Consider the following 24,073-nt stretch of genomic DNA (forward strand, 5'->3'; position numbering starts at 1 on the left):
CGATCTAAGCAATTGGGATACAATGACATGCATCAACCCAGTCAGCAAGCCTGACCACCCAATCTCGTCAGCTCTGAAGAGTTGCTGAAGACCAATTGTAACCCAGATCTTCACAGGTGGGTATCAAGTACCATCTTGGAACATCACTTGCTATGCCACAGCCAGGGGATTGAACCACCAACCTTCCACTCTCCCGTCAGGGAAAGAAATGAAAAAGACAGCTACGATGTGATACTTTATTTCTTTTGATAATTTGTGAATTACATGACAGGACTAGACCGAGGGATTACACTTGCTCATGATTAATGTACCATCTTCTGAAAATATACAGTGGAATAGATGCGAAGTAAGAAAGAATGTAAATACTGAGTTAAATGTGCAAAATATTCTCAATTATAGACAATTTTCAGCTGTTTTGTATGAACAACTCAGGCAAACTGTTGGCAAATATTGCTTAGCATATCATGTTTCAGTGAAAGTAAAGGACAAACATACAAATGTACTAGAAAATATTATAAAAAATATATGATGAAGATTGCACAAGTTTGATAATTTGAAGAATTACTTAGATGTGGCATCTTTTTCACTGGTGATTCTGAGAAAAGTCACAATTTTGTTGTTAGACCAAATTAGTTGGATAATGATAAGCTATTAGCACATTTGTATATCACTTTTTTATACAGACAACATTCACACAGGTGACAACTAAAGCATTTACAACTCCATTTTTTAACAATGGCACATAACTGAACAAATATTGTTATAAAAAAGGGATACAGGATTTAATAAATGCTTTGATTAGAATTCACAGGACAACCAATCACACTCACTTTCGTTCTTGACCCTGCTCCACAATGTGATATTTGCAGTACAACTACTTGAAGTCTTATGTTCAAATAGCTGGTAGAATGGGATGATCCCAAGGTCTATTGCCTAAAGCTTTGGGACAATAAGACATTGTTTTTTAATTACTAGGTTTACAGATCCAACCCAAATTGCAAAACTGTGAAATGAATATTATCAATGAGTTTTGTATTGTAGTAATGAAAGCAATCTGTAGGTGGAAATGAATAAACTCTTCGACTGATTAAAGAAAAGAAATATTTTCCATTCTTCAATTTCTCTTCTACAGGACCATCTATTTCCCGCTACTCTGCTGTACTAGACACTTTTAACAGGTCCCTGTTGAAATAAATCCATGTGAAAATTCAACAATCCTATCCCAGCACTAGTGCCTTTTATCATTTGGACACACTTCTAGTAAGTTATGTTTTAAATTCTCTATCCTTTGGAGTAACATTTGGTTCTACAAGTCTTAGTGTTAAGATCACCTTGTGCTGGTCCACATTCAGGTTCAAGTATTATCATTGTACTTGCAGCCTCCACAAACACTGGGTACGGTAGCAAGACCAAATTCTTTCTAGCTAAAGACTACTAAGATTAAATGGTTCCTACAAAATACTCAATAAATATTGTTTTTTCAAACTTCCCTTCATCAAGTCATCTCAGTGCTAAGACTTCTATATTTATGAAGCAGTAATACAGCCAAACAAAGTCTTAGTACTAAGATTTGTATTGAACATATGGACAGTCTACTGGACAGTGCCTACTGAATATATTGCTTATTGTGCTGGTTATGGAGTGGAATATTCATATCAATTTGACCTCTCAAGGCAATTATTAATCCGTTCTATTTCAACTACAGAAACTTCTGAGGAGTGGAGTGCCTCAACTGGACAGATGCAACTCTATAGAGTTCATGCCAGTCGATATACCCCATGTTCGTAGGAGATGGTGTGAGGCAAAATAATTACCCTCTTGACGGATTTTCATGAAAATTTAGTCAATGTGACATTTTGTCTTAGATGGTCATGTTATTGATATGAATTAAGGAAGAAATAATATTTTCGTATTGAGTTGCTAATTCGTAACAAATATGAAAAATTTCGGAACAGTTGGCAGCGATGCAGTTATAATTCTCATCACAAAATATTTGTTACATAACACACATGAAGTATGAGGGTTGCCCTACGGTTAATTTACATGGCTGATATGAAGCAGCCCAGTTTACTCTGACATTATGCACATGAAGTAATATCAATGTCCAATGAAAGCAAGATGCACATGAAGTAATATCAATGTCCAATGAAAGCAAGTTTAATCCAAAAGCAGTTGCAATTGCCCTGTGGTAATGTTAATGGTAGTAACATTCCCTACCACCTTATGCACTGACCGAGCATAAATGGTACACAAGGAATTAAATGGAACTGAAATATGCAGAACTTTTGAATGACCTCTTTCCTGACTTAAGGCAAACTCATTAAAATCAGATAGGATCACTCTGATATGACACCTGTCTGCTTGACGATCTGAGGTAACCCCCACAGGAGATCACCCAGTCAGATATACACAACTCTCTGAATGACTGCTTTCTTGAGCCGATCCAAGGTTAGTTTTGAAGAATGATTTGGATTCATTTCTTGACCTACTGGGCCCACTTGCACAAAGCCATCTTAGCGCTAAGATTACCACAAGCCTAAGTTAAAGTATGGCAGTTACGATCATCTTAGTGCTAAGATTGCTTTCTGCAAGTGGGCCCAGGATTTGGAAATATTGATCTTAGCAAAAGTAAACCCACTCAATTATACCCTTGCTAGTACACCCTTGTTAGTGTAGATGCCATGGATCTCCGGAAGAATTGGATGTATAGTTTTCCCCAACAATATAATAATGCAGCTTTATTATTTTGTATTTGGAGCTTCCCGGTCACATTCATTTTCAAGATTTCAGAAGCCTTGACACTGATTGGTCCATTACAAAGTCCAGTGAAAGAGGTATTGCATCAGAGTGAAAATCTGATTTAATGAGATTGCCGATTTGAGATGCATGTTCCTACTATTGTAAGTATTCAGTAAATCTGTCCAGTAGACTTCCTACAGAGCAGTTGAGGCAAGGACAGCACAGACAGAGAGAGAGAGAAGAGGCAGAAAGATGAATGAAAAGACAGTCACAAACACATGTCATGTCGCACACATACAGGGTAAAAAAAATAGGCTGAATTTGGATACAGGAATTTCATGTCAAGTTTTGCATATTGCTTTATTCCAAGCTTCTGATGTGATTGTATGTTCAACTATAGTTTACTATTAGGATTCCATATAGGTTCCCTGCAAGGACAAACATCTCCCATAGACTCATTACAGAGACAGGTCAGCTCACTTAAATGTCAAAAGCCAGCTGTTAATTTAATTTGACGACTATTAATTTCATGTCATCATTTCGTTTCACAACGCTCCAGTATTGTAACAGTGTAGTGAAGAACTATATATATATTGCATCCTTAACATAATAAACCTAAAACAGGGGATAAAAATATCTAACAAAGCATCACGATGCTGTTGTAAAAACTGTACAAGCAGGGAGGTAACGAGTGTCCTATACAACACTGAGTGTGTCCCATAGCTTGGTTGAAACTCTGAGGTATTATTCCTGATTGCTTATTTCCTCTCAGTCCGAAATATCATGCTTGATTTGGATAGACATTATGTACATATCATTGTCTCTGTACAAGTTACACCTGTCGTCAACTAAACTCATTACTACTTGCAAAATAGAATCACTATTATCTCTGAACTGAACCTCTTAATGCCCAAAACATTATACTTATAATTTTATCACCTATGAGTAAATAAGTCTAATATAATACTAATATCTTAATGGAAATACTTTACGCCTTATCATTCTAATTTGTCATGTGGGTTCTAATTCTAAATTATTATTGAAATTTTAATCTTTCTAAGGCACTGTGAAAAAACAATAAATATTTAACAATGCAAATAAAAAATATTCAGTCGTTCATATCAACTAGTTCCAATCGATATGGTTCAACAGGATGCCGAGCGGTGGTGCTTGGCTTTGGTCCTTTTCAATGTACGTCCATCAGCTGCCTTCACAACACATTAGGGGGGCGTCAACTGGCGATATCATTGTCAATTTCAATGTGGGCCACCAGGAGGTGTGTACAGAGCACAGAGAACAGTGTTCATGATTGACACTTGCTGTAATACATAACACACATGCTGCCACGGATAAAACACCTTCCACTGGAGAAACTATAAGTCGTCGTTGTCTATTGTGGTAGTTTTGGCAACCTCGTAGAAAACTCTGAAACAAAGATTTTAGCATTGTTATCATTATGTAAACACAGGGTTCATCGGGTGTCCGGAACAATATTACATCGCATACATTTTGGGGCTTCTTTGACAACAAGCAGAGGGTACTGGGTCCCTTTGCACAAAGCGATCTTAACGCTAAGGGGGTCGTAACTCTCATACTTTAACACAGGCTAAGGGCAGTCTTATTGCTTAGGCTTATGATAGTCAAAGCTCTAAGATGATCGCAACTCCAATAGTTTAATATAGGCTTATGATAGTCAAAATGTTAAGATTGCCTTGTGGAATGGGACCCAGGAGTTCTTAATCTGTCACTGCAGAAGGATAAATATCCGATTTGCAGAAAACAATATTGTGAAGTCAATATGCTTCATTTTCATTAATTATGGAAAAAAAATGTAGGGGAATCTGATAAACAAATTGTTCTGATGTGATATATTTAAATTCTGTTTCTTGGAAGGCTGTCTTTTAGTCTTAAATTCTTGATCTCATTACTTACTGGTGATAGATTGACTCAGAATGCTGTGAAAGCACAAAAATATTCATCAGTTTGAGAAGTGTCTAAATCATTTTGTCTCCTCGAGTCATACTTTATAGACCATGTAGACTGACAGAGCATCCGGTAATGTTATTTCTTTGTAAGTGAGTTTGGTTTAATGCCGTTGTGAACATTATTAGGTTATGTCAAGGCTTGTAAGTATGGGGGAGGAAGCCCGCAGAGATGCAGGTCTCAGATGTTCACCACTTGGTGACACCCACACGCATTGGGATGGTGCTGACAAACCCAGAAACATGATCGGGGCAAATCTTGGATTTGTACCCATGGGGATGATGTTACAGCCTCCCAGGGAAAGGGTACCAGGTATATGTTTCCTGCAGTGTGACAACATGCAAAATAGGGCATCCAATTCGCACACAAATTGTGAATGGACCCAAATAATTACATTGCCACTCCTGGAGGACGGAAAGCATATTGCTGTTTGATTCATAAAAATTAATCAAATTTGGAAATTGCATGTTACTGATAACTGACACTCCTTTTCTGGTAAATAATATACTCAAAGTTCATGAGCATCAATGGTTGGTTTCCTTCAATCTAAAAATTGAAATTTCCTATCTGAAGGTAATGTGAAATGGGGTTTAATGTTGCGTCCAAGATTATTGCACTTATATAGCGACATGCATGCACGTGTGTGTCTGGCTGCTTGTACTAGTACGGACTGATGCCGATTTATAGTGCTAGCCCACTGAGATACCATGCCGCAGTTTAACATGAATACCCGACTCAGACACAGTATACTGACTCCGGGCCGACCAGTCCTTGTTTAGTCCCTTAATGCCGAGTGCCAGATAGGGTAACAAGTACCATCGCTTAACCTCTTTAGGTATGACGTGGCCAGGATCGAACCCTGAACCTTCCGCTGTCTGGCGGAAGCTTTACCACCAGACCATGGAGGCTGTCTCCTATCTATAACAGGCTTAAGGCTTCTGAGCAGGTGGAATGATATGATACACTATAAACGATGGCCCAAGTCAACTTCTCGGAAATCAAGTGAAGCGTGCCACATGTTGCCAGCCTGGGACCCAGCCCAGAATAAGAACCGAGAGTCCCCTGGCCTAAAAAATAGATAGGCCCATATAAATCTCTGATTCTGTTTGTCCACGTCCTGACAGAGGTAATGACAGTTGGTAAGACGGCACTACTCACTTGTGTGCATACTTTGACCTGATGGTTGTGAGCTGTTTGTTTGGAGGAGACTTGATCACAGTGTTCAGTTGTCTGCTGAGGTCTCTCAACTCCGACACCTCGTAGCCGGTGAAGTGAACCATGGTCCGAGTCTGTTGAATAAAATGTATATGTCAGTAAAGTCGGGCGTAATCTGAAGTCTGCAACCAGTACTATGCTGTTTGTCAAACTTAAGACAAATAACAAAACAGAAAGTGAACACTGCTCAGTAATACCTTTCGACTTCAACATATTTGTAAGTTCAAAACACGAAAAAAGCAATATTTCTCGGAAAATCTTCTTATCAAAATCAAACTTTGCACTGCAATTCTATTGGTATAGAAACCGTACCACAATTGGAAAGAATCCATAAGGAGTTTATAATTTTTCAGAATAGCTTACACCCAACATAGCTAACTTTGACACTGATAGGTACTAGTCATTTACCTACTAAAATGGGTGAGTGCATGGGTTTGGTTTTACGCCGCTTTTAGCAATATTCCAGCATTATCACAGCAAGGGACACCAGAAATGGGCTTCACACATTGTACAAATGGAGAATTGAACCCATGTCTTCAGCATGACAAGCGAATGCTTTACCCACTAGACTAACCCAGTGCCCTACTAAAATTAATATCATTCTTTTTCACACAAATTTTCACACAATACAACTGTAGATATTACAAAACTGCAACATTGCGACAAGAGGCTTGTTATATGTATGATGAGTTGACTGTTACCCATGTTCCTTCCTTCTTCATGCTGAGAGCGAGGTAGAGAGTGGCCGCGGCCAGCTGGGATTCCTTCACTGACAGTAGGCTGTACTCCATCAGGGACATCTCCAGGATGTAGCGAGCCAGGGTTAGAGTCTCCATTGCAGCGCGTGCACACTGGAATACAGCACAATATGCAAGTCTCAGCTTAAACTCTCTTTGAGCAGCCTTCAGTTCATGGAGGACATCAAGATATTATTACCTAATTTCTCTAATCATACGCAGTTTTGAAGAAGCTATGAATATTTTCATTAAATCTTTTTGATCATTGACTTCAGTAACTCTTGGCTAAGTTAAGGTATGGTAGTTTTGGAATGGAAGCTGCTTTGAACAATTTTACAGTCACACCATGTGTGTCAGTTTAAAGCCCAAAGTGACACTATTGTAGACTTTGAGCACTCCTGAGAAACCTACCAGTAGATGTCTATCTACTTACAAAGAACCAGCCTTCATAAATGAATCAAACTTGGTATTTGAGCCTATCACCAACAGATTCTGACCAGAACCACAGTGGATTTGTGCACAACAGTGCATCTGATACCACTGGGCCACCAGCGGCCACTGACAATTACTAGGGTAAGAGGCAGCTCATATAATATTTTTAATATTTTGTTAGTTGCTTAACGCTGCACTCAGCAATATTCCAGCTATATGATGGCAGTCTGTAAGTAATTGAGTCCGGACCAGACAATCCTGTGATTGACATCATGAGCATCAATCCACGACATGCATTAACGAAGTTAGCGAGCCTGACCACCCGATCCCATTAGTCACCTCTTACATCAAGCATTGGTTACTGAAGTACTATTCTACCCCAGATCTCACGTGTAAATATTTTTATTAAGTCTCATAATCTATAATTCAAATTCTATAAAACAGGTGACCAGTGATTTGCTGAGTAGCTAATCCAACCTTTGCATATCTCCTGAGGAATCTGTAGGATAGGGGCATTCCAAGGTCGAAGCCAACGATGCGAAGGATGTTCATCTCCATCTGAATAAACTCCTGGCGAGTGTAGGCATCGTCACAGATGTACAGGAAGTCCTCAATAAGGGGTGGGCAGCGCTCCTGTCGGTACAACACATACATGAACCATACTCTCAACATGTAGTAAATGAGGTCAAACAGTGAGTGCATGTTGTTTTATGCCAGATTCACCAATATCACACCAATGGTATGTAAGTATGAAGTCTGGATATGCAAACCAGCTGATAACAGAAAACCTTTAGAGCTCTGCCACCTGATAATTATCAAGTTGAATCAGACTAATACATGAATCAGCAGATCCTGGCATAACCAAGGGACACAACACTGAAAAGTTAATTACTTCTTAGACGAGTGGGATGTCATGTCACAATGTTACAGTGTAACAACATTGATGAAGATTGCAGTTGAACTTTCAACAAATCACAAAAACTTCTGTTGTTTCTGTTTGCAAAATGTGACCCAGTAAAAGGAGAAATAACTCCACTTTTGAAACAAAATGTTTCTATAACAATGTCAATGTATGTTGAAAATTAAAACTCACGTCAAATTTACAAGCCACGAAGAGTGACACAGCCCCAACCAGCTGCAGTACTTCCTTGAGGATCTGTTTGCGTGACAGGTAGGTGTCGACCAGCTTGACGGCGAGGTACAGGGTCTCGTGGTTCAGCTCAAAGTTCTCCTGAACCTCCACCAGCCAGTCCACCAGGATACTCCGCATGTTGGGAGTCAGGTGGGGCTGTCGAGACATGTACTGGTCGATGTTGAACTTCAGCTGAAACACACACAGTCAAGTCATCAGACCGTCAACATTTCAGTATTGTTATACCTCCAATTAAGAATCTTGCAATTCTTTTGGTTAATCTGTACCACATGTAGACCCCGAAATCATATGACAGACACTGATTGTGAATATTGAATATATCAGTATTGACCTGTCACATGATGAATATTGACTTGTCTGCTAGAAAACAAGATGGCAACTGTTACGCACATTTTACGGTTTGCATCTAAGTTACTGTAACGAAACTGGATGGTTTATAGACTTAATAACCTAAAGTATAACAAAACAAATTATTACTCTTGATGAGGTCAATATGCGAAAACAAGGATACTGAATCTGACGCTTATCCAAGGTGAGGGGATCTGAGGCTTATTCAAGGTGAGGGGATCAGAGGCTTATCCAAGGTGAGGGGATCTGAGGCTTATCCAAGGTGAGGGGATCCGAGGCTTATCCAAGGTGAGGGGATCCGAGGCTTATCCAAGGTGAGGGGATCTGAGGCTTATCCAAGGTGAGGGGATCTGAGGCTTATTCAAGGTGAGGGGATCTGAGGCTTATTCAAGCTGAAGGGATCTGAGGCTTATTCAAGGTGAGGGGATCTGAGGCTTATTCAAGGTGAGGGGATCTGAGGCTTATTCAAGGTGAGAGGATCTGATGCTTATTCAAGGTGAGGGGATCTGAGGCTTATTCAAGGTGAGAGGATCTGATGCTTATTCAAGGTGAGGGGATCTGAGGCTTATTCAAGGTGAGGGGATCTGAGGCTTATTCAAGGTGAGGGGATCTGAGGCTTATTCAAGGTGAGGGGATCTGAGGCTTATTCAAGGTGAGGGGATCTGAAGCTTGCTCATACCTCTCTCTCTTTGTAATATTCAAAGATGTCCTTAGCATACACAGCAGCTTGTGCAGGGTCTCCGAGGTTCTCCTTGTCAATATCATCAATCTGCTCCTCCTCCTGTAACACAAGCCAGTGATTTACCTTGGTCTCTATATATTCGAGTGTTGGACTCACAGTATCAGTAATAAATCATTGGTGTCTTAGGAACCAACTGTTTGATATTTGGAAACAAAAAATCCCCCCCAAAAACCTTGGAAAAAATAAAATAAAAGCTTCGTATTGTTGGAAAAAAGAAAGAAATTGAAAAAAATTCCATTGTTGCAATGTGTTTTGTAGAAAAAAAAGAAGATTTTGTTCAGTCTTTATAAAAAAATATCATGTTTTTCAGTTGTAGCTGAAAAAATATCCCACTGCACCAACAGCAAATAAAAGGTTTCTGTGAAGCTGTATGCATATGATGTATGGGCACTTCCTGGTTTGAATCAAACTCTGACATGGACCATCCGAACATTGACTGTAAGCTATCAGAACAGAAATATCAGATAAATCTTGTGTGTATGCTTCAGTTTAATTCGTTTTGATCATTCAAACATGCATACTTCTGTACTTCCAATAAGACTTGCAGTGAAGATTGTTTGCAACCATTCCTACCTTATAAGAGAATAGGACAACATATATAAAACCAAGCTCAAGTAGCCGGTGAATCCTGCACTGAACACTCCACAACAGTCATACAGTGTTCACTATTATAAACTTGCCAGTGCTACAATACTTCAATTCTATGAGATACACTGGATCCTTGAGCATGCAAAACATGTCCATTCATCCCTCAAATGTGAGTGTGTGCCACAATCTGATCTGGTTGAAAGGCATTTGCAAAAAGGATTAGAACTCAAGATAGTTTCCTGCTTGTACTAGTCCGGACTCATGCCAATTTATAGTGCTAGCTCGCTGAGATACCATGCTGCAGTTTTAACATGAATACCCCACTCAGACACAGTATACTGACTCCGAGCCGACCAGTCCTTGGTTCAGCCCATAAATGTCAAGCGTCAGACAGGGTAACAACAAGTACCGGTACCATCTTTTAAGGTATTTTGGTATGACACGATCGGGGATCGAATCCAAGACATTCAACTCTCCGGGCGGAACCTCTACCACTAGACCACAGATGCGCTCTTTGAAGCAATGAGATTTCATCCCAACAAGACACTGAGCTGGTGCCTGCACATTTTATCCAAATTTTCTCCAACATTGAAAATAACAAGAATAACCTACTCCCAAACTAGGAATTATGGATTAATGTTGAAAAGATGGAAACATACAAGTCAATGGGGACAGATAATGTGTAATTGCTTGTAGCTGGGAGATTATTCTCACTGTCTTGACCTTACCAGCAGCAGCTCCAGCTCATCAATCTCCTCAGATATGGATCTCTGGTGCTTGCTTGCTTCACCCGACCCTGAACTGAAAGAAGGAATGAAAGAAGGTAGTTACAGACTTGTTGAGGGTGTGATTTGATGTGATGCCGCTTTTAGCAATGTTCCAGCAATATCACAGCGGGGAACATCAGAAATAGGCTTCACATATTGTACCCATGTCGGGAATCGAACCAGGGTCTTTGGCGTGACGAGCAAACACTTTAACCTTAAGGCTACCCATCCGCCCTGATTTGATATTGATATTTGAGCTATACTGCAGCAGTCTGTAAATAGTTGATAAGACATGTCACAGTCTGTAAATAGTTGATAAAACAAATCAGTCTGTAACTAACTGATGATACAAGTCATTGATAAATACCATCATGACATGCCGGGCAGCTACTTGTATCCCCACAGTGGTATAACATTACATAACGACCCAACAAAAACAGATAGTTCTGATAACGTGGGCTCCCAAATATACCTGGATCAGGACTTGACAAATCCATGATAGATCGATTTGCCAGAGAATATGCATGACAAGTGGCACATAAAACTTCACCTATTCTCCATTAAAGTCATAAATGTTTGAGAGAATGTTTATCATGGTTATTGAACTTGAAGAAAAGACAACATTTTGGCTCAGTAAACTTAGTAAAATATAAATATTTTTTACATTTGTATACTTATCATGCTTACCCTGCATTACTCCTTAATGCATCCTTAAACGTAGTAATGCAGGATAAGTAAAAAATAATGGCAAATACATTTATCACTAGAAAAACAAATACAAAGCAAACTTCTTTTTTTCGACCACCAAATTCTACTTGTCATGGGTGTCATTTAATCCAATTTGTCAACCCTTGCCAGAAAGGTATGGTGACTGCTTTGTAAGAAGGGACTACTGTTATCTTATGCTGTTCAGTACCAACCTCTGTGAGGAAAAGTCTTGTGATGACAGCACCTCTTGAGACAAAGTGATGACTTCTTCCTCAGAACTGGAATTATTCTCTTTGTCTTCTGTGACTGGCTTAAGCTTTGGTCGCGACTTCTCTACGACTGGTATCTTCCCCTGACTTGCTTTCAGCCCTTTCTGGCTGGAACTTGTTTTTTTCTTCTGTGCATCTTTTCCACCTTGGTTCTCTTTCACAGACTGTAATACAATCAGCCCAAAGATGAATTATGTGGGTTATTGATGTACAAATTACAAGTTGTCAGAAATAGTTTCAAGATACTTTTTGATTACTCATCTCTTCTTACAGAGGTAGAGACCATTGTCATCTCAAACTACTCAAGAGCTTAATTCGAACTAGTTGTTTGATGTAAAAAAAAGGTTCCTCTACAATTTCACTAGTCTCAGACTAATGGATTATTGGACAAGTGGCCATGCATATCCGATGATATATTTTATGACATACATCATAACGATTACATACCAGACAGCAGTTGTTTTTTTATTAATCCATCTTTGGTCATTAGAAAGCCAACATGTCTCTTTGTCACTGATTCATCAGGAATTTGATCTTATTTTGACTTTTACATTATATACCTTGTGGGTCATTGGAGTGTCAGAGTTGGGACTAAACATAAATGCTTATTTCAACAGTTTTTTTCAGTCATGTCATTTTATATCATTGATTGTTTGTTGTTTAACGCCGCACTCGGCAATATTCCAGCTATATGATGGCGTTCTGTAAGTCAGTAAACCTGACCACCCGATCCCATTAACTGCCTCTTACGACAAGCACAGTCGCCATTTACGGCAAATATGGGTTGCTGAAGACCTATTCTACCCAGGATATTCCTAATACATGATATTTACCATTCCAAAACACACAAACAGGACCAATCAGAACGTCACTTACCAGATCAGGTAAGTGACAGTCCAAATGTGTTTTTCAATCATACAACCGTGAAAAGATTAACACAGGGTATTCCAAACGACAGTTTCAGGCCGTATGACTGAAACCATCAAACTGGTCCAGCCTCTCAATTCCATGGGATAAACATTTGAAAGGAAAAGACTTCACATGGGATGTACCGCCATACAACCTAGGCCATCTATTCCAGAATGTACTTGTGTTCAATTTTCAGATTATGAATTGAGTATATCGTCAAAAGAATTTTCAAAATGTAGTCTGGAATGGAAGTCGCCAGTTTGAAACTAGTGCCTTATCATGCTTATAGCAGTAGTCATGGTAGTGAGAACTAAGATCTGATTTTAGTGAGATTGATCATGTCCAAAATAGGTATGTTTATATTTTTAGCTTAAAACTGAAAGCATTGTTTGCATTGTGCCTAGTGCATGAAAACAGATGTGTTGTCGTATATAGACACACCACTAACCACAGTCTATTTTGAGTAGCTACAAGTTGTAGCATGTACAACTCATGTGTGAATGTACTAACGTTTGTGATGTCTCCAAACGCTGCTCTGCGCTTGAGTGAGGGGTCGATGAGAACTCCGCCATGTCTCTTTACTCCCATGTTCATAGCATTGCTGGTGCTATCATGATGAATCTGAAATTGAAAACAATGTTACTAACAGTAATATTTCACATGCATGATAAGCATGATAAGTGAATGAAGAACAATCAAATGTTATTATTTATGATTAAGGGTTTATGGTATTTATGGTAAATTGAGGTTCAATCTTTCCATCATATGCATCACAATATCATTTTGTAATGCTCAGTATACCAAGTGCAAATAGCAATTTTTTTCAAGTATTTACTTTTATTGTTTATACACTTGTCAAATATGCGCAGTGTGCATCTGTGCATATTTATTGAATGAGGAAACTATGTTGCACCAGCATCTTGTTTTGTTCCATTTATGAACTTTAAATCATACACTGCGTGGTGTTTCAAATTGCTTTTGAATTCAAACTTTAGAATCATACAATATATTGTGATACGTATCAAAATATGGCCATGTGCATCGTAAAATATTGTGAAACACTTCAAACCACCAAAATCCATTCCTGGTTAAGATGATGTATCAAATCATTATCAATTAAACAACATGAGCAAGGCCTTCTTATCATTGCTTTCAGGCTTATGAAAAAGATTTCCAATCTTTATGTTACCTTAACCATCATGTCAACAAAGTTATCATTAGAAAAACAATGTAATTGTTCTTCAGATAATTCTTTTGTTTCAAGAAAGGAGACAGTTTATTGCACCAATTTGCAGAAAAGGGACATGTTTTTTTCGCCAGTACCCAGGTTCCTTTCACAATATCTTGATCTAACACACTGTATCTACTCTAGACAATTAATTTAGCAGTTCAGGTAACCTATATGGTAAACATAAGGGTGTTTCAGCAGTTACATAGCTTGTAAATAATGCTAATTAAATGCCTATTGTGATCATGTGTAAACTTTCGTATTCATGGTGTTCAAAGCAGTGTACATTTATCAGTTTATGCATGCATTCGTTCTCATGGTGCCTTGCTAAGAATGGGAATAAGTATATCTAAACTATTTCTAGTTTGCTAATCTTGTTTCCAAACGGATTTTGCATTGTCGTGGACCGAATCATACTGAATGATCCTCGCAAAAATGGAGAAAAAATACGGTTTTGTTTGGGGCCAATTCTAGGCCGTCAAACGTGTTAACCTAACTAAGCCATAAAACTAGTTCTCGTTTAATTCACATATGCTTACGGTGACATTATCAACTTTTCAATGCATAATAAAACGCATCTTTTTTGCAAAATATTCACTCTAATGAAACCATACACACCTGATCAAGCGGCATTGTTGCCTTTGATCTCAAAATTCGGTCTTTCCTCTTGTTCATTCTTGGGTAAGCCGACGGTCGAAAATCCGCAGTTTCTCTCTGGTAAAACTTGGCTGCTTAAGATTAACGCACATGAACCAGCAATGTTGTGAACAATTTCGAGATCCCAAAAATATTCCCTCAAAAGTTCTCACACACTGTAAACAATCTTCTTCTTAGTGTCGTGGGCCGTTTGAAATTCGCGAGTACAGTCTCAATGCTGATTGGTCCAAAATTCAGATTCGACCAATCAAATTCAAGACAGCGCCATCTGTCGAGATAACCATTGAAGGGAAGGCCACTCTCAGTTTGTTTTATTCCGCACGTGCAATTATGGAGGAAGACTACTGTCCTGGACGTCACGTTAGTGATGGTAATGCTGTAATGCTAATATAACTTATTATTAATATACGACGGTTATAATGCTTACCTAAAATTAGTTTCGCATGACAATGACTATTAGAGAAACGCCCAACAGAATGAGTCATTCATTTTGAATACATTCATTTTGCATCATGTTGTTGTTTGCTTGTTTGTTTGTTTGTTGTTTATTGTTTAACGCCGCACTCAGCAATATTCCAGCTATATGACGGCGGAATCTGGCCTACCTTTAGAATACAGTACCACACACTTTTCAAACACATGACAATACCCTATGACGTAATTTGTAGTATTTTGTTGCCAGTCATACCGGCGAAACAATGCCCTGTGACGTCAGGGGTCATTGAGTGTGCATAAGCTCCTCCCAGTGATCTATCATCTCTACACGCAATGTCATTGAATACGCCCAGCGGTGTTGAGAGTTTTGAATATTTGTTTACGAAATATAGCATGCAGCGGCACATTTTAGAACAAGTGCTAGTTTACAAAAGCACATTTCTTTTTTATATATTTTTTATTTCGTATTTCTCCTAATTCAAGTAGCTTAAATGGTTATAAATGGGAACTAATATACATATATTATTTTTCCGGTTCATTAATTTTCATTATTATGCACAAGAATGCAGTTTATTAGGGATATCGCTGAACTCCAAATGTCACCAATGTTAGGGTAGGTTACCCCGAACTTGATCCTTAGCCCTTGGATCCCCTTTAAGGTCAATCACCCCTTTACGATCATTAGGGTTAGGCTCCCATTCAGTGGCTATTATATTACCTTAGCCCTTGGATCCCCTTTACGTTCATTAGGGTTGGGTACCCGTTTTGTGGCTGTTGTAGATTCTGTAGAGGCTCCTAATATTCTTCACACCAAAATGTCGAGTAAAAAGGATGCAATGGTTTTGTGTCAACTATTTTGGCTACTGGAAACTGTCCTGGAACACTCACACAAGCCACTTTCACCCGCTACATTTTTTCAGTACTGATTCAAAGTGAACTCACCATTGTGTCGTCACTAGCCATGCTCATGCCTCCCTCGTTTCTTAATATTCATCCTTACAGTGTTCCCTACCACACTTTTTCTGTCACAAAAATCACCTGACGAATTATTAAATACCATATCATTCATGCGTACTAGAGAGTTCGACGTCTGCTGTCTGATGCCTGGAGCCGTTTTCAGTTTGCGCCATATCGGCTCATTCCTCACCACTCGGTATCTTGTAGATTACGGAATGGGATGAGTGTGCCAAATGGCATCGTGATCATTCGTTAGTGTCCGTAGACTAAAGTCACGAGACACCATGCCTACCCGTAACCTTCGTAAGTGTCCGTCACCTATTCGACCCTTTTCGTTCAGTTCCGTAACGTCATAGGCATGGTTAGGTAAATTTGCACTTTGTTTCACAGTGTGGACGTAGCTCAGTCGGTTAGCTGTCGGGCTAACAATCCGAATGGTCGTGGGTTCGCGTCCTCACGGGAAGTTGTGGTACTGTATTCTGAAGGTGCTCTGATAATCTTTGCATTCCTTAACGCAATATTTCAAAGTGAAAGTAAGACAGAACACTTATATAATATATAGGATGTAGGTTTTTTGGCAAAATTGAGATTGACATAACTTGAAATTAATTTTCGTCTTACTTGATATTTCTATATATGTCTGGCTTGGACCTAACTATGCACTAAGCTGTGTGCCAATGGCCATTATTGGGATTCCTGGTAAGCTCTGGTAATAAATAAGGTCCCTAGAAACCTATGTTTGTCTAAGAGACGATGGAATGAATCAGGTGGTCAGGCTTAGTGACTTGGTTGATGCATGTCATATCTCAGTTGCATGGACTGATGTTGATGATGTCAATCACTGAATAGTCTGGTCCAGACTCGATTATTTACAGACTGGCATCATATAGCTGGACTATTGTTGTGTGCAGCAATAAACAACAAACAAACCATAACTCATTGAAATGTATATTGATGAATTCACAGAAATCTGTCGTGTTTGATTGAAATTTATGTAAGTAATCACATTTTGGAGTTTGGGTTATGGTTTATGACCCATTGTTTGCATTATGGCATCACTCCGCAATATTCCAGCTATATGACGGCGGTCTGTAAATAATCAAGCCTGAACCAGTTAATCCAGTGATTGACATCATGAGCATTGATCTACACAATTGGGATACAATGACACCAAGTCAGCGAGTCTGACAACCCGATCACATTACCTCTTAAGACAAGCATATAGTCACCTCTTACGATAGGGATGGGTTGCTGAATACCAAATCTAACCCATATTTCTTCTTGGTTCTTAGGTTATGTTACTTTTATCAAGGGTCTGTAGAATCATTTGTTTTCAACATGATGATTATGACCATGTCCTAACTTATAATGGTAATAATTCAGACTTGCTTTATTCTATTATTGAAATGTCCGATTTTTGTGGGTTACGGTATTATAAACTTTTACAATTGTCCTCTTCATTCCACAATTCCAGGGCAATTATTATGACAACACAAAATGAAAAAATTATGATGTGCATATATCTGTTAAATTTGCACAAACCCAGGGGTTAAAAGTTCGCAAACTTTTAATTAACTTTGCAGGCTGTCCACCATTCAGAACACATGGGAAATATGTCATGGCTGTGATTATGTATTAAGAGGGGTGTCACGCTAAGGATTGGTGCTACATTGTCATGCTGCAGTGTTATCCTACAGTTACACTGCCATACTTTAGTATGTCACTAAAGACTGATTCTACACACTATTTCACAATACACTCATGCTGGATCTGATATATATGTGAATTGTCATCATGCTTCATGCCAAGTGCCATACTACAGTGTCATGCTGTAAGGCTTCATGCCAAGTGCCATACTACAGTGTCATGCTGTAAGGCTTCATGCCAAGTGTCATACTACAGTGTCATGCTGTATACTGCAGTGTCATGCTGTAAGGCTTCATGCCAAGTGCCATACTACAGTGTCATCCTGTAAGGCTTCATGCCAAGTGCCATACTACAGTGTCATGCTGTAAGGCTTCATGCCAAGTGGCATACTACAGTGTCATGCTGTAAGGCTTCATGCCAAGTGCCATACTACAGTGTCATGCTGTAAGGCTTCATGCCAAGTGCCATACTACAGTGTCATGCTGTAAGGCTTCATGCCAAGTGCCATACTATAGTGTCATGCCATAAGGCTTCATGCCAAGTACCATACTACAGTGTCATGCCATAAGGCTTCATGCCAAGTGCCATACTACAGTGTCATGCTGTAAGGCTTCATGCCAAGTGCCATACTACAGTGTCATGCTGTGAGGCTTCATGCCAAGTGCCACACTACAGTGTCATGCTGTAAGGCTTCATGTCAAGTGTCATACTACAGTGTCATGCTGTAAGGCTTCGTGCCAAGTGCCATACTACAGTGTCATGCCATAAGGCTTCATGCCAAGTGCCATACTACAGTGTCATGCTGTAAGGCTTCATGCCAAGTGCCATACTACAGTGTCATGCTGTAAGGCTTCATGCCAAGTGTCATACTACAGTGTCATGCTGCAAGGCTTCATGCCAAGTGCCATACTACAGTGTCATGCTGTAAGGCTTCGTGCCAAGTGTCATACTACATTGTGTATAATGTATCTTTCATGCTTCTTGCATGCATACAAGGAGACTGATCTTTGCTCATCAGCTGTGTGGGCGGGTCTAGGTCGATGAACCTGTTATCAGGAATAGCGGGGCTACAGAGGGGAGGACAAAAATTTCGCTGAAACAATTTTACACATTCATGAAATAATTAAGAAATCCTGAAGTCATGGAGAAATAATCGTGCTGCCAAAAGGAATGTTCAAACATAAAATAAATTATTTGAAAATTGAATAAGGGACTGAAATATTTTTTCTTGTAATTCCACCCCATTGATATCCTCATCATGAAGATGTGTTATTGTCAAGGTCAGGTGATCGGATTGTTATGTGATATTGTCGTTCTTATTTTTAACTGGTAGTCAATAACGTGATATGTAGTATCTGTCACGTATTTGTGAGAGGTAAGACAGTGTATAGAGATTAGTTCTTGGAATGGTGTAAAAATTCATAAATTATCTTTGGTTTGAAAAAGCAACTGATGATTGACTAATCATCAACCATGAATTAGAATAGAAGTATACATTTAGAGAATCTTTTGTTCTAGCCTTCATGTTAAATAACACATAATAATTTAAATATCAATACTCTAAAATAATATTTTACTGTCCTCTGCAACACAAACCCTTCCACCAGGAAACATTGCAGTACGAGCGTACCAGGCCTGTTTGTTATTAAAATTTTGATGCTTTAAACAATATTCTCAATTTTTTATGTCCCGTAAGTTTGTGGGGGGCACGGGTGGCCCAGTGGTCTAAGGTGCCGCGATTCGCTGTGCAGAGTCCCTTAGGCACGCCAGAAGCCTATGATTGTGGGTTCGAATCCCGGTTCACCCCGATTATGTTTCTAGGTTTGTCAGCACAATAACCGTGCTCGTGGGTTTCACCAAAATGCTAAACGTCTGAGACCTCCATCACTTTGGGCTTTCCTCCCACATTAAGCTGACATGCCGTGATATAACTGGAATACTGTTAAAAGCGGCGTTAAACCCAACTCACTCACTCACTCACTCCCATAAGTTTGTGAAAAACAACACTTTTAATTGGAAAATAATTCATCACAATAGTTAGTGTCTCGGTGTCTCCTCCCATGAACATCTTGGTTGGAAGGTCTTCCGCAATCCGAACTTGTCGTAAGAGGTGACTAACGGGATCGGGTGGTCAAGATTCACTGACCTGCTTGATGCACGTGATCATATCCCACATGCGTAGATCGATGCTCATGTCATTCACTGGTCCAGAGTCGATTATTAATGGACCGCCATCACATCATGTACCTGGAACATTGCTTAGTGCAGCATTTAAGAAACAAATAAATACATTGTGTCATCGTGACCGATCAGTATGGATCTATGTGGATCAATGTGGATCTATTTGGATCTATGCCCCATGCTGCCCACCTCTGGTTTGCCTGGTCCAGACTTGATTGTTTAGAGACTGACATGATGCGGGCGGTCTGGGAAGCCTAGTGGTTAAAGCGTTCACTCGTCATGCCGAAGACCCGGGTTCGATTCCTGACGTTGGTACAATATGTGAAGCCCATTTCTGGTGTCCCCCGCCGTGATATTGCTGAAATATTGCTAAAAGCGGCGTATAATAATACTCACTCACTCACTGACATGATGCAGTATTACTGACTGGCCTAAAACAACATTCATGCACCCAGTTGTAGTGTTGGCTAACGATATAGATCATAGAGGTTGATAATTGTTAACTTAATATCGATCACTTATCAATAAATATCAGAAGGGTAACTTTGAGCAAATATGCAAAAATGTCCAAAAGAAATCCACATATTTCACACCACTGCTGCATGGTGACGCATTTATACATGGACTACTTTGTGGACATCAAAGACAACAAAACCAGTTGCTTTCCAGCTTCAGAAAATGACCTGGTTGACAATAACAAGTCTGTTTTGGTAAATGTAAACTTTATGTCATCACAATAGTGTATAAGTTTTTTTATCGATGACACGATTTTCATATCAATAATCATTAAGATTACCTCCCATCTTCGTTAATTCTGATTAAGCATATTTTAGCCAGCCCTTCCTACTTGTCTTGCGTGTCAGTACCTGCAAGTTAAATGACACACAATTGTTTAAACATTACCACATTGTAAAGACTTAGTCAGCATAATTTAAATGCTGGAAAATTAAAAATGTTTGTTGATTTACCTTATTTTATGCGACTTGCTTTTGTTTCTGGGGCAGCCGTGTATACTCTGTCAAGAATTGCCTCCCTTAAGGGTGCCAGAATCCTATGATTATGAGTTTGAATCTTAACCCTCTCCCAAATATGATTCTTTGTTTATCAGCGTAATACCCATCCTCCCACATTACTCTTGCTTGGAGTGTTTAATCCATACATTCCTTCCACATTACTCTAGCATGGAGTGTTTAATCCATACATTCCTTCCACATTGCTCTAGCATGGAGTGTTTAATCCATACATTCCTTCCACATTACACTGGCATGGAGTGTTTAATCCATACATTCCTTCCACATTACTCTAGCATGGAGTGTTTAATCCATACATTCCTTCCACATTGCTCTAGCATGGAGTGTTTAATCCATACATTCCTTCCACATTACACTGGCATAGAGTGTTTAATCCATACATTCATTCCACATTACTCTAGCATGGAGTGTTTAATCCATACATTCCTTCCACATTACACTGGCATAGAGTGTTTAATCCATACATTCATTCCACATTACTCTAGCATGGAGTGTTTAATCCATACATTCCTTCCACATTACCCTAGCATGGAGTGTTTAATCCATGCATTCCTTCCACATGACACTGGCATGGAGTGTTTAATCCATACATTCCTTCCACATTACTCTCGCATGGAGTGTTTAATCCATACATTCCTCCCACATTACTCTCGCATGGAGTGTTTAATCCATACATTCATTCCACATGACACTGGCATGGAGTGTTTAATCCATACATTCCTTCCACATGACACTGGCATGGAGTGTTTAATCCATACATTCCTTCCACATTACTCTAGCATGGAGTGTTTAATCCATACATTCCTTCCACATGACACTAGCATGGAGTGTTTAATCCATACATTCCTCCCACATGACACTGGCATGGAGTGTTTAATCCATACATTCATTCCACATTACTCTCGCATGGAGTGTTTAATCCATACATTCCTCCCACATTACACTGGCGTGGAGTGTTTAATCCATACATTCATTCCACATTACTCTCGCATGGAGTGTTTAATCCATACATTCCTTCCACATTACACTAGCATGGAGTGTTTAATCCATACATTCCTCCCACATTACACTAGCATGGAGTGTTTAATCCATACATTCCTTCCACATTACTCTAGCATGGAGTGTTTAATCCATACATTCCTTCCACATTGCTCTAGCATGGAGTGTTTAATCCATACATTCCTTCCACATCACCCTAGCATAGAGTGTTTAATCCATACATTCCTTCCACATTACTCTAGCATGGAGTGTTTAATCCATACATTCCTCCCACATTACTCTAGCATGGAGTGTTTAATCCATACATTCCTTCCACATTACCCTAGCATAGAGTGTTTAATCCATACATTCCTTCCACATTACTCTAGCATGGAGTGTTTAATCCATACATTCCTTCCACATGACACTGGCATGGAGTGTTTAATCCATACATTCCTTCCACATTACTCTAGCATGGAGTGTTTAATCCATACATTCCTTCCACATGACACTGGCATGGAGTGTTTAATCCATACATTCCTTCCACATTACTCTAGCATGGAGTGTTTAATCCATACATTCCTCCCACATTACTCTAGCATGGAGTGTTTAATCCATACATTCCTTCCACATTACTCTAGCATGGAGTGTTTAATCCATACATTCCTTCCACATTACTCTGACATGGAGTGTTTAATCCATACATTCCTTCCACATTACTCTAGCATGGAGTGTTTAATCCATACATTCCTTCCACATTACTCTGACATGGAGTGTTTAATCCATACATTCCTTCCACATTACTCTTGACATGGAGTGTTTAATCCATACATTCCTCCCACATTACTCTGACATGGAGTGTTTAATCCATACATTCCTTCCACATGACTCTAACATGGAGTGTTTAATCCATACATTCCTTCCACACTACTCTAGCATGGAGTGTTTAATCCATACATTCCTTCCACATTGCTCTAGCATGGAGTGTTTAATCCATACATTCCTTCCACATGACACTGGCATGGAGTGTTTAATCCATACATTCCTTCCACATTACTCTAGCATGGAGTGTTTAATCCATACATTCCTTCCACATGACACTGGCATGGAGTGTTTAATCCATACATTCCTCCCACATTACTCTAGCATGGAGTGTTTAATCCATACATTCCTTCCACATTACTCTAGCATGGAGTGTTTAATCCATACATTCCTTCCACACTACTCTGACATGGAGTGTTTAATCCATACATTCCTTCCACATTACTCTGACATGGAGTGTTTAATCCATACATTCCTCCCACATTACTCTGACATGGAGTGTTTAATCCATACATTCCTTCCACATGACTCTAGCATGGAGTGTTTAATCCATACATTCCTTCCACATTACACTAGCATGGAGTGTTTAATCCATACATTCCTTCCACATTACTCTAGCATGGAGTGTTTAATCCATACATTCCTTCCACATTACAATAGCATGGAGTATTTAATCCATACATTCCTTCCACATTACTCTAGCATGGAGTGTTTAATCCATACATTCCTTCCACATTACTCTCGCATGGAGTGTTTAATCCATACATTCCTTCCACATTACAATAGCATGGAGTATTTAATCCATACATTCCTTCCACATTACTCTAGCATGGAGTGTTTAATCCATACATTCCTTCCACATGACACTAGCATGGAGTGTTTAATCCATGAGATCATTCAGCCATGGTGTTTATCTACGTCTATGGGGAATAACTAACCGGACACTTCCCTCTCAAATAGTATGTTGTCAAGTTGTGATCGCATGTTCGAATGTCCAGAAATGATATCATGATAGAACAATGATAGAACAACGATACATATAGTTATTTTCATTGAAATAATTATTCCACAAAGATATATTCATTTGCATTATAGTAACTAGATATGTCATCTTCAATATGTCACGTCCTCATATTAGATATAGGCCACATCTGATTACCTGTGATGAGACTACACGCAAGACCCGGGTGATATCTGTGACTGTACTGGTACAGTACAAACCCAGCCTGTCATGCTGGACTAATCACAGTCTCACCACTTAAGGCTGACAACAACCAGGTGTAATACTCATTAGAAGGGTGGAGGTTGAAGATACGCACCTTTCCTATAGAAAGTTTCATTTTTTAACAGAAAATATTTTTTCAACAAAGAAGCGGATATCTTTGGAGGATTTGTGCTGTTGTAGACCTCTGTCCATGTGTGTGGTGTTGTGGTAGATAGTTCCTGCATCATTGCGATGTGTGTGGTATTGTGGCAGATAGTCCTGGTGTCCAGGTTGCATGTAGGTCAGATGAAGATGGAGATGTAGGTCAGTTACTGGAGGGAAC

At 39.3% G+C, this 24,073-nt stretch overlaps 1 protein-coding gene across 1 annotated transcript; it reads right to left on the reverse strand.

The window, feature by feature from the left end:
• Nucleotides 1-234: 234 nt before the first annotated feature.
• Nucleotides 235-14,653, reverse strand: LOC139448157 (G2/mitotic-specific cyclin-B3-like). Its single transcript, XM_071229675.1, has 10 exons — nucleotides 14,437-14,653; nucleotides 13,101-13,211; nucleotides 11,625-11,845; nucleotides 10,666-10,738; nucleotides 9,287-9,388; nucleotides 8,200-8,430; nucleotides 7,584-7,739; nucleotides 6,639-6,788; nucleotides 5,881-6,011; nucleotides 235-4,164 (listed from the first exon to the last, which is right to left on the reverse strand). Exons 1-10 carry the CDS (start codon nucleotides 14,491-14,493, stop codon nucleotides 4,113-4,115), a joined length of 1,284 nt encoding a protein of 427 aa, XP_071085776.1. The 5' UTR covers nucleotides 14,494-14,653; the 3' UTR covers nucleotides 235-4,112.
• Nucleotides 14,654-24,073: the final 9,420 nt, after the last annotated feature.

This window comes from Haliotis cracherodii, unplaced genomic scaffold, assembly GCF_022045235.1.
Source record: "Haliotis cracherodii isolate W230 unplaced genomic scaffold, xgHalCrac1.p SCAF_7, whole genome shotgun sequence".
NCBI lineage: Eukaryota > Metazoa > Mollusca > Gastropoda > Lepetellida > Haliotidae > Haliotis > Haliotis cracherodii.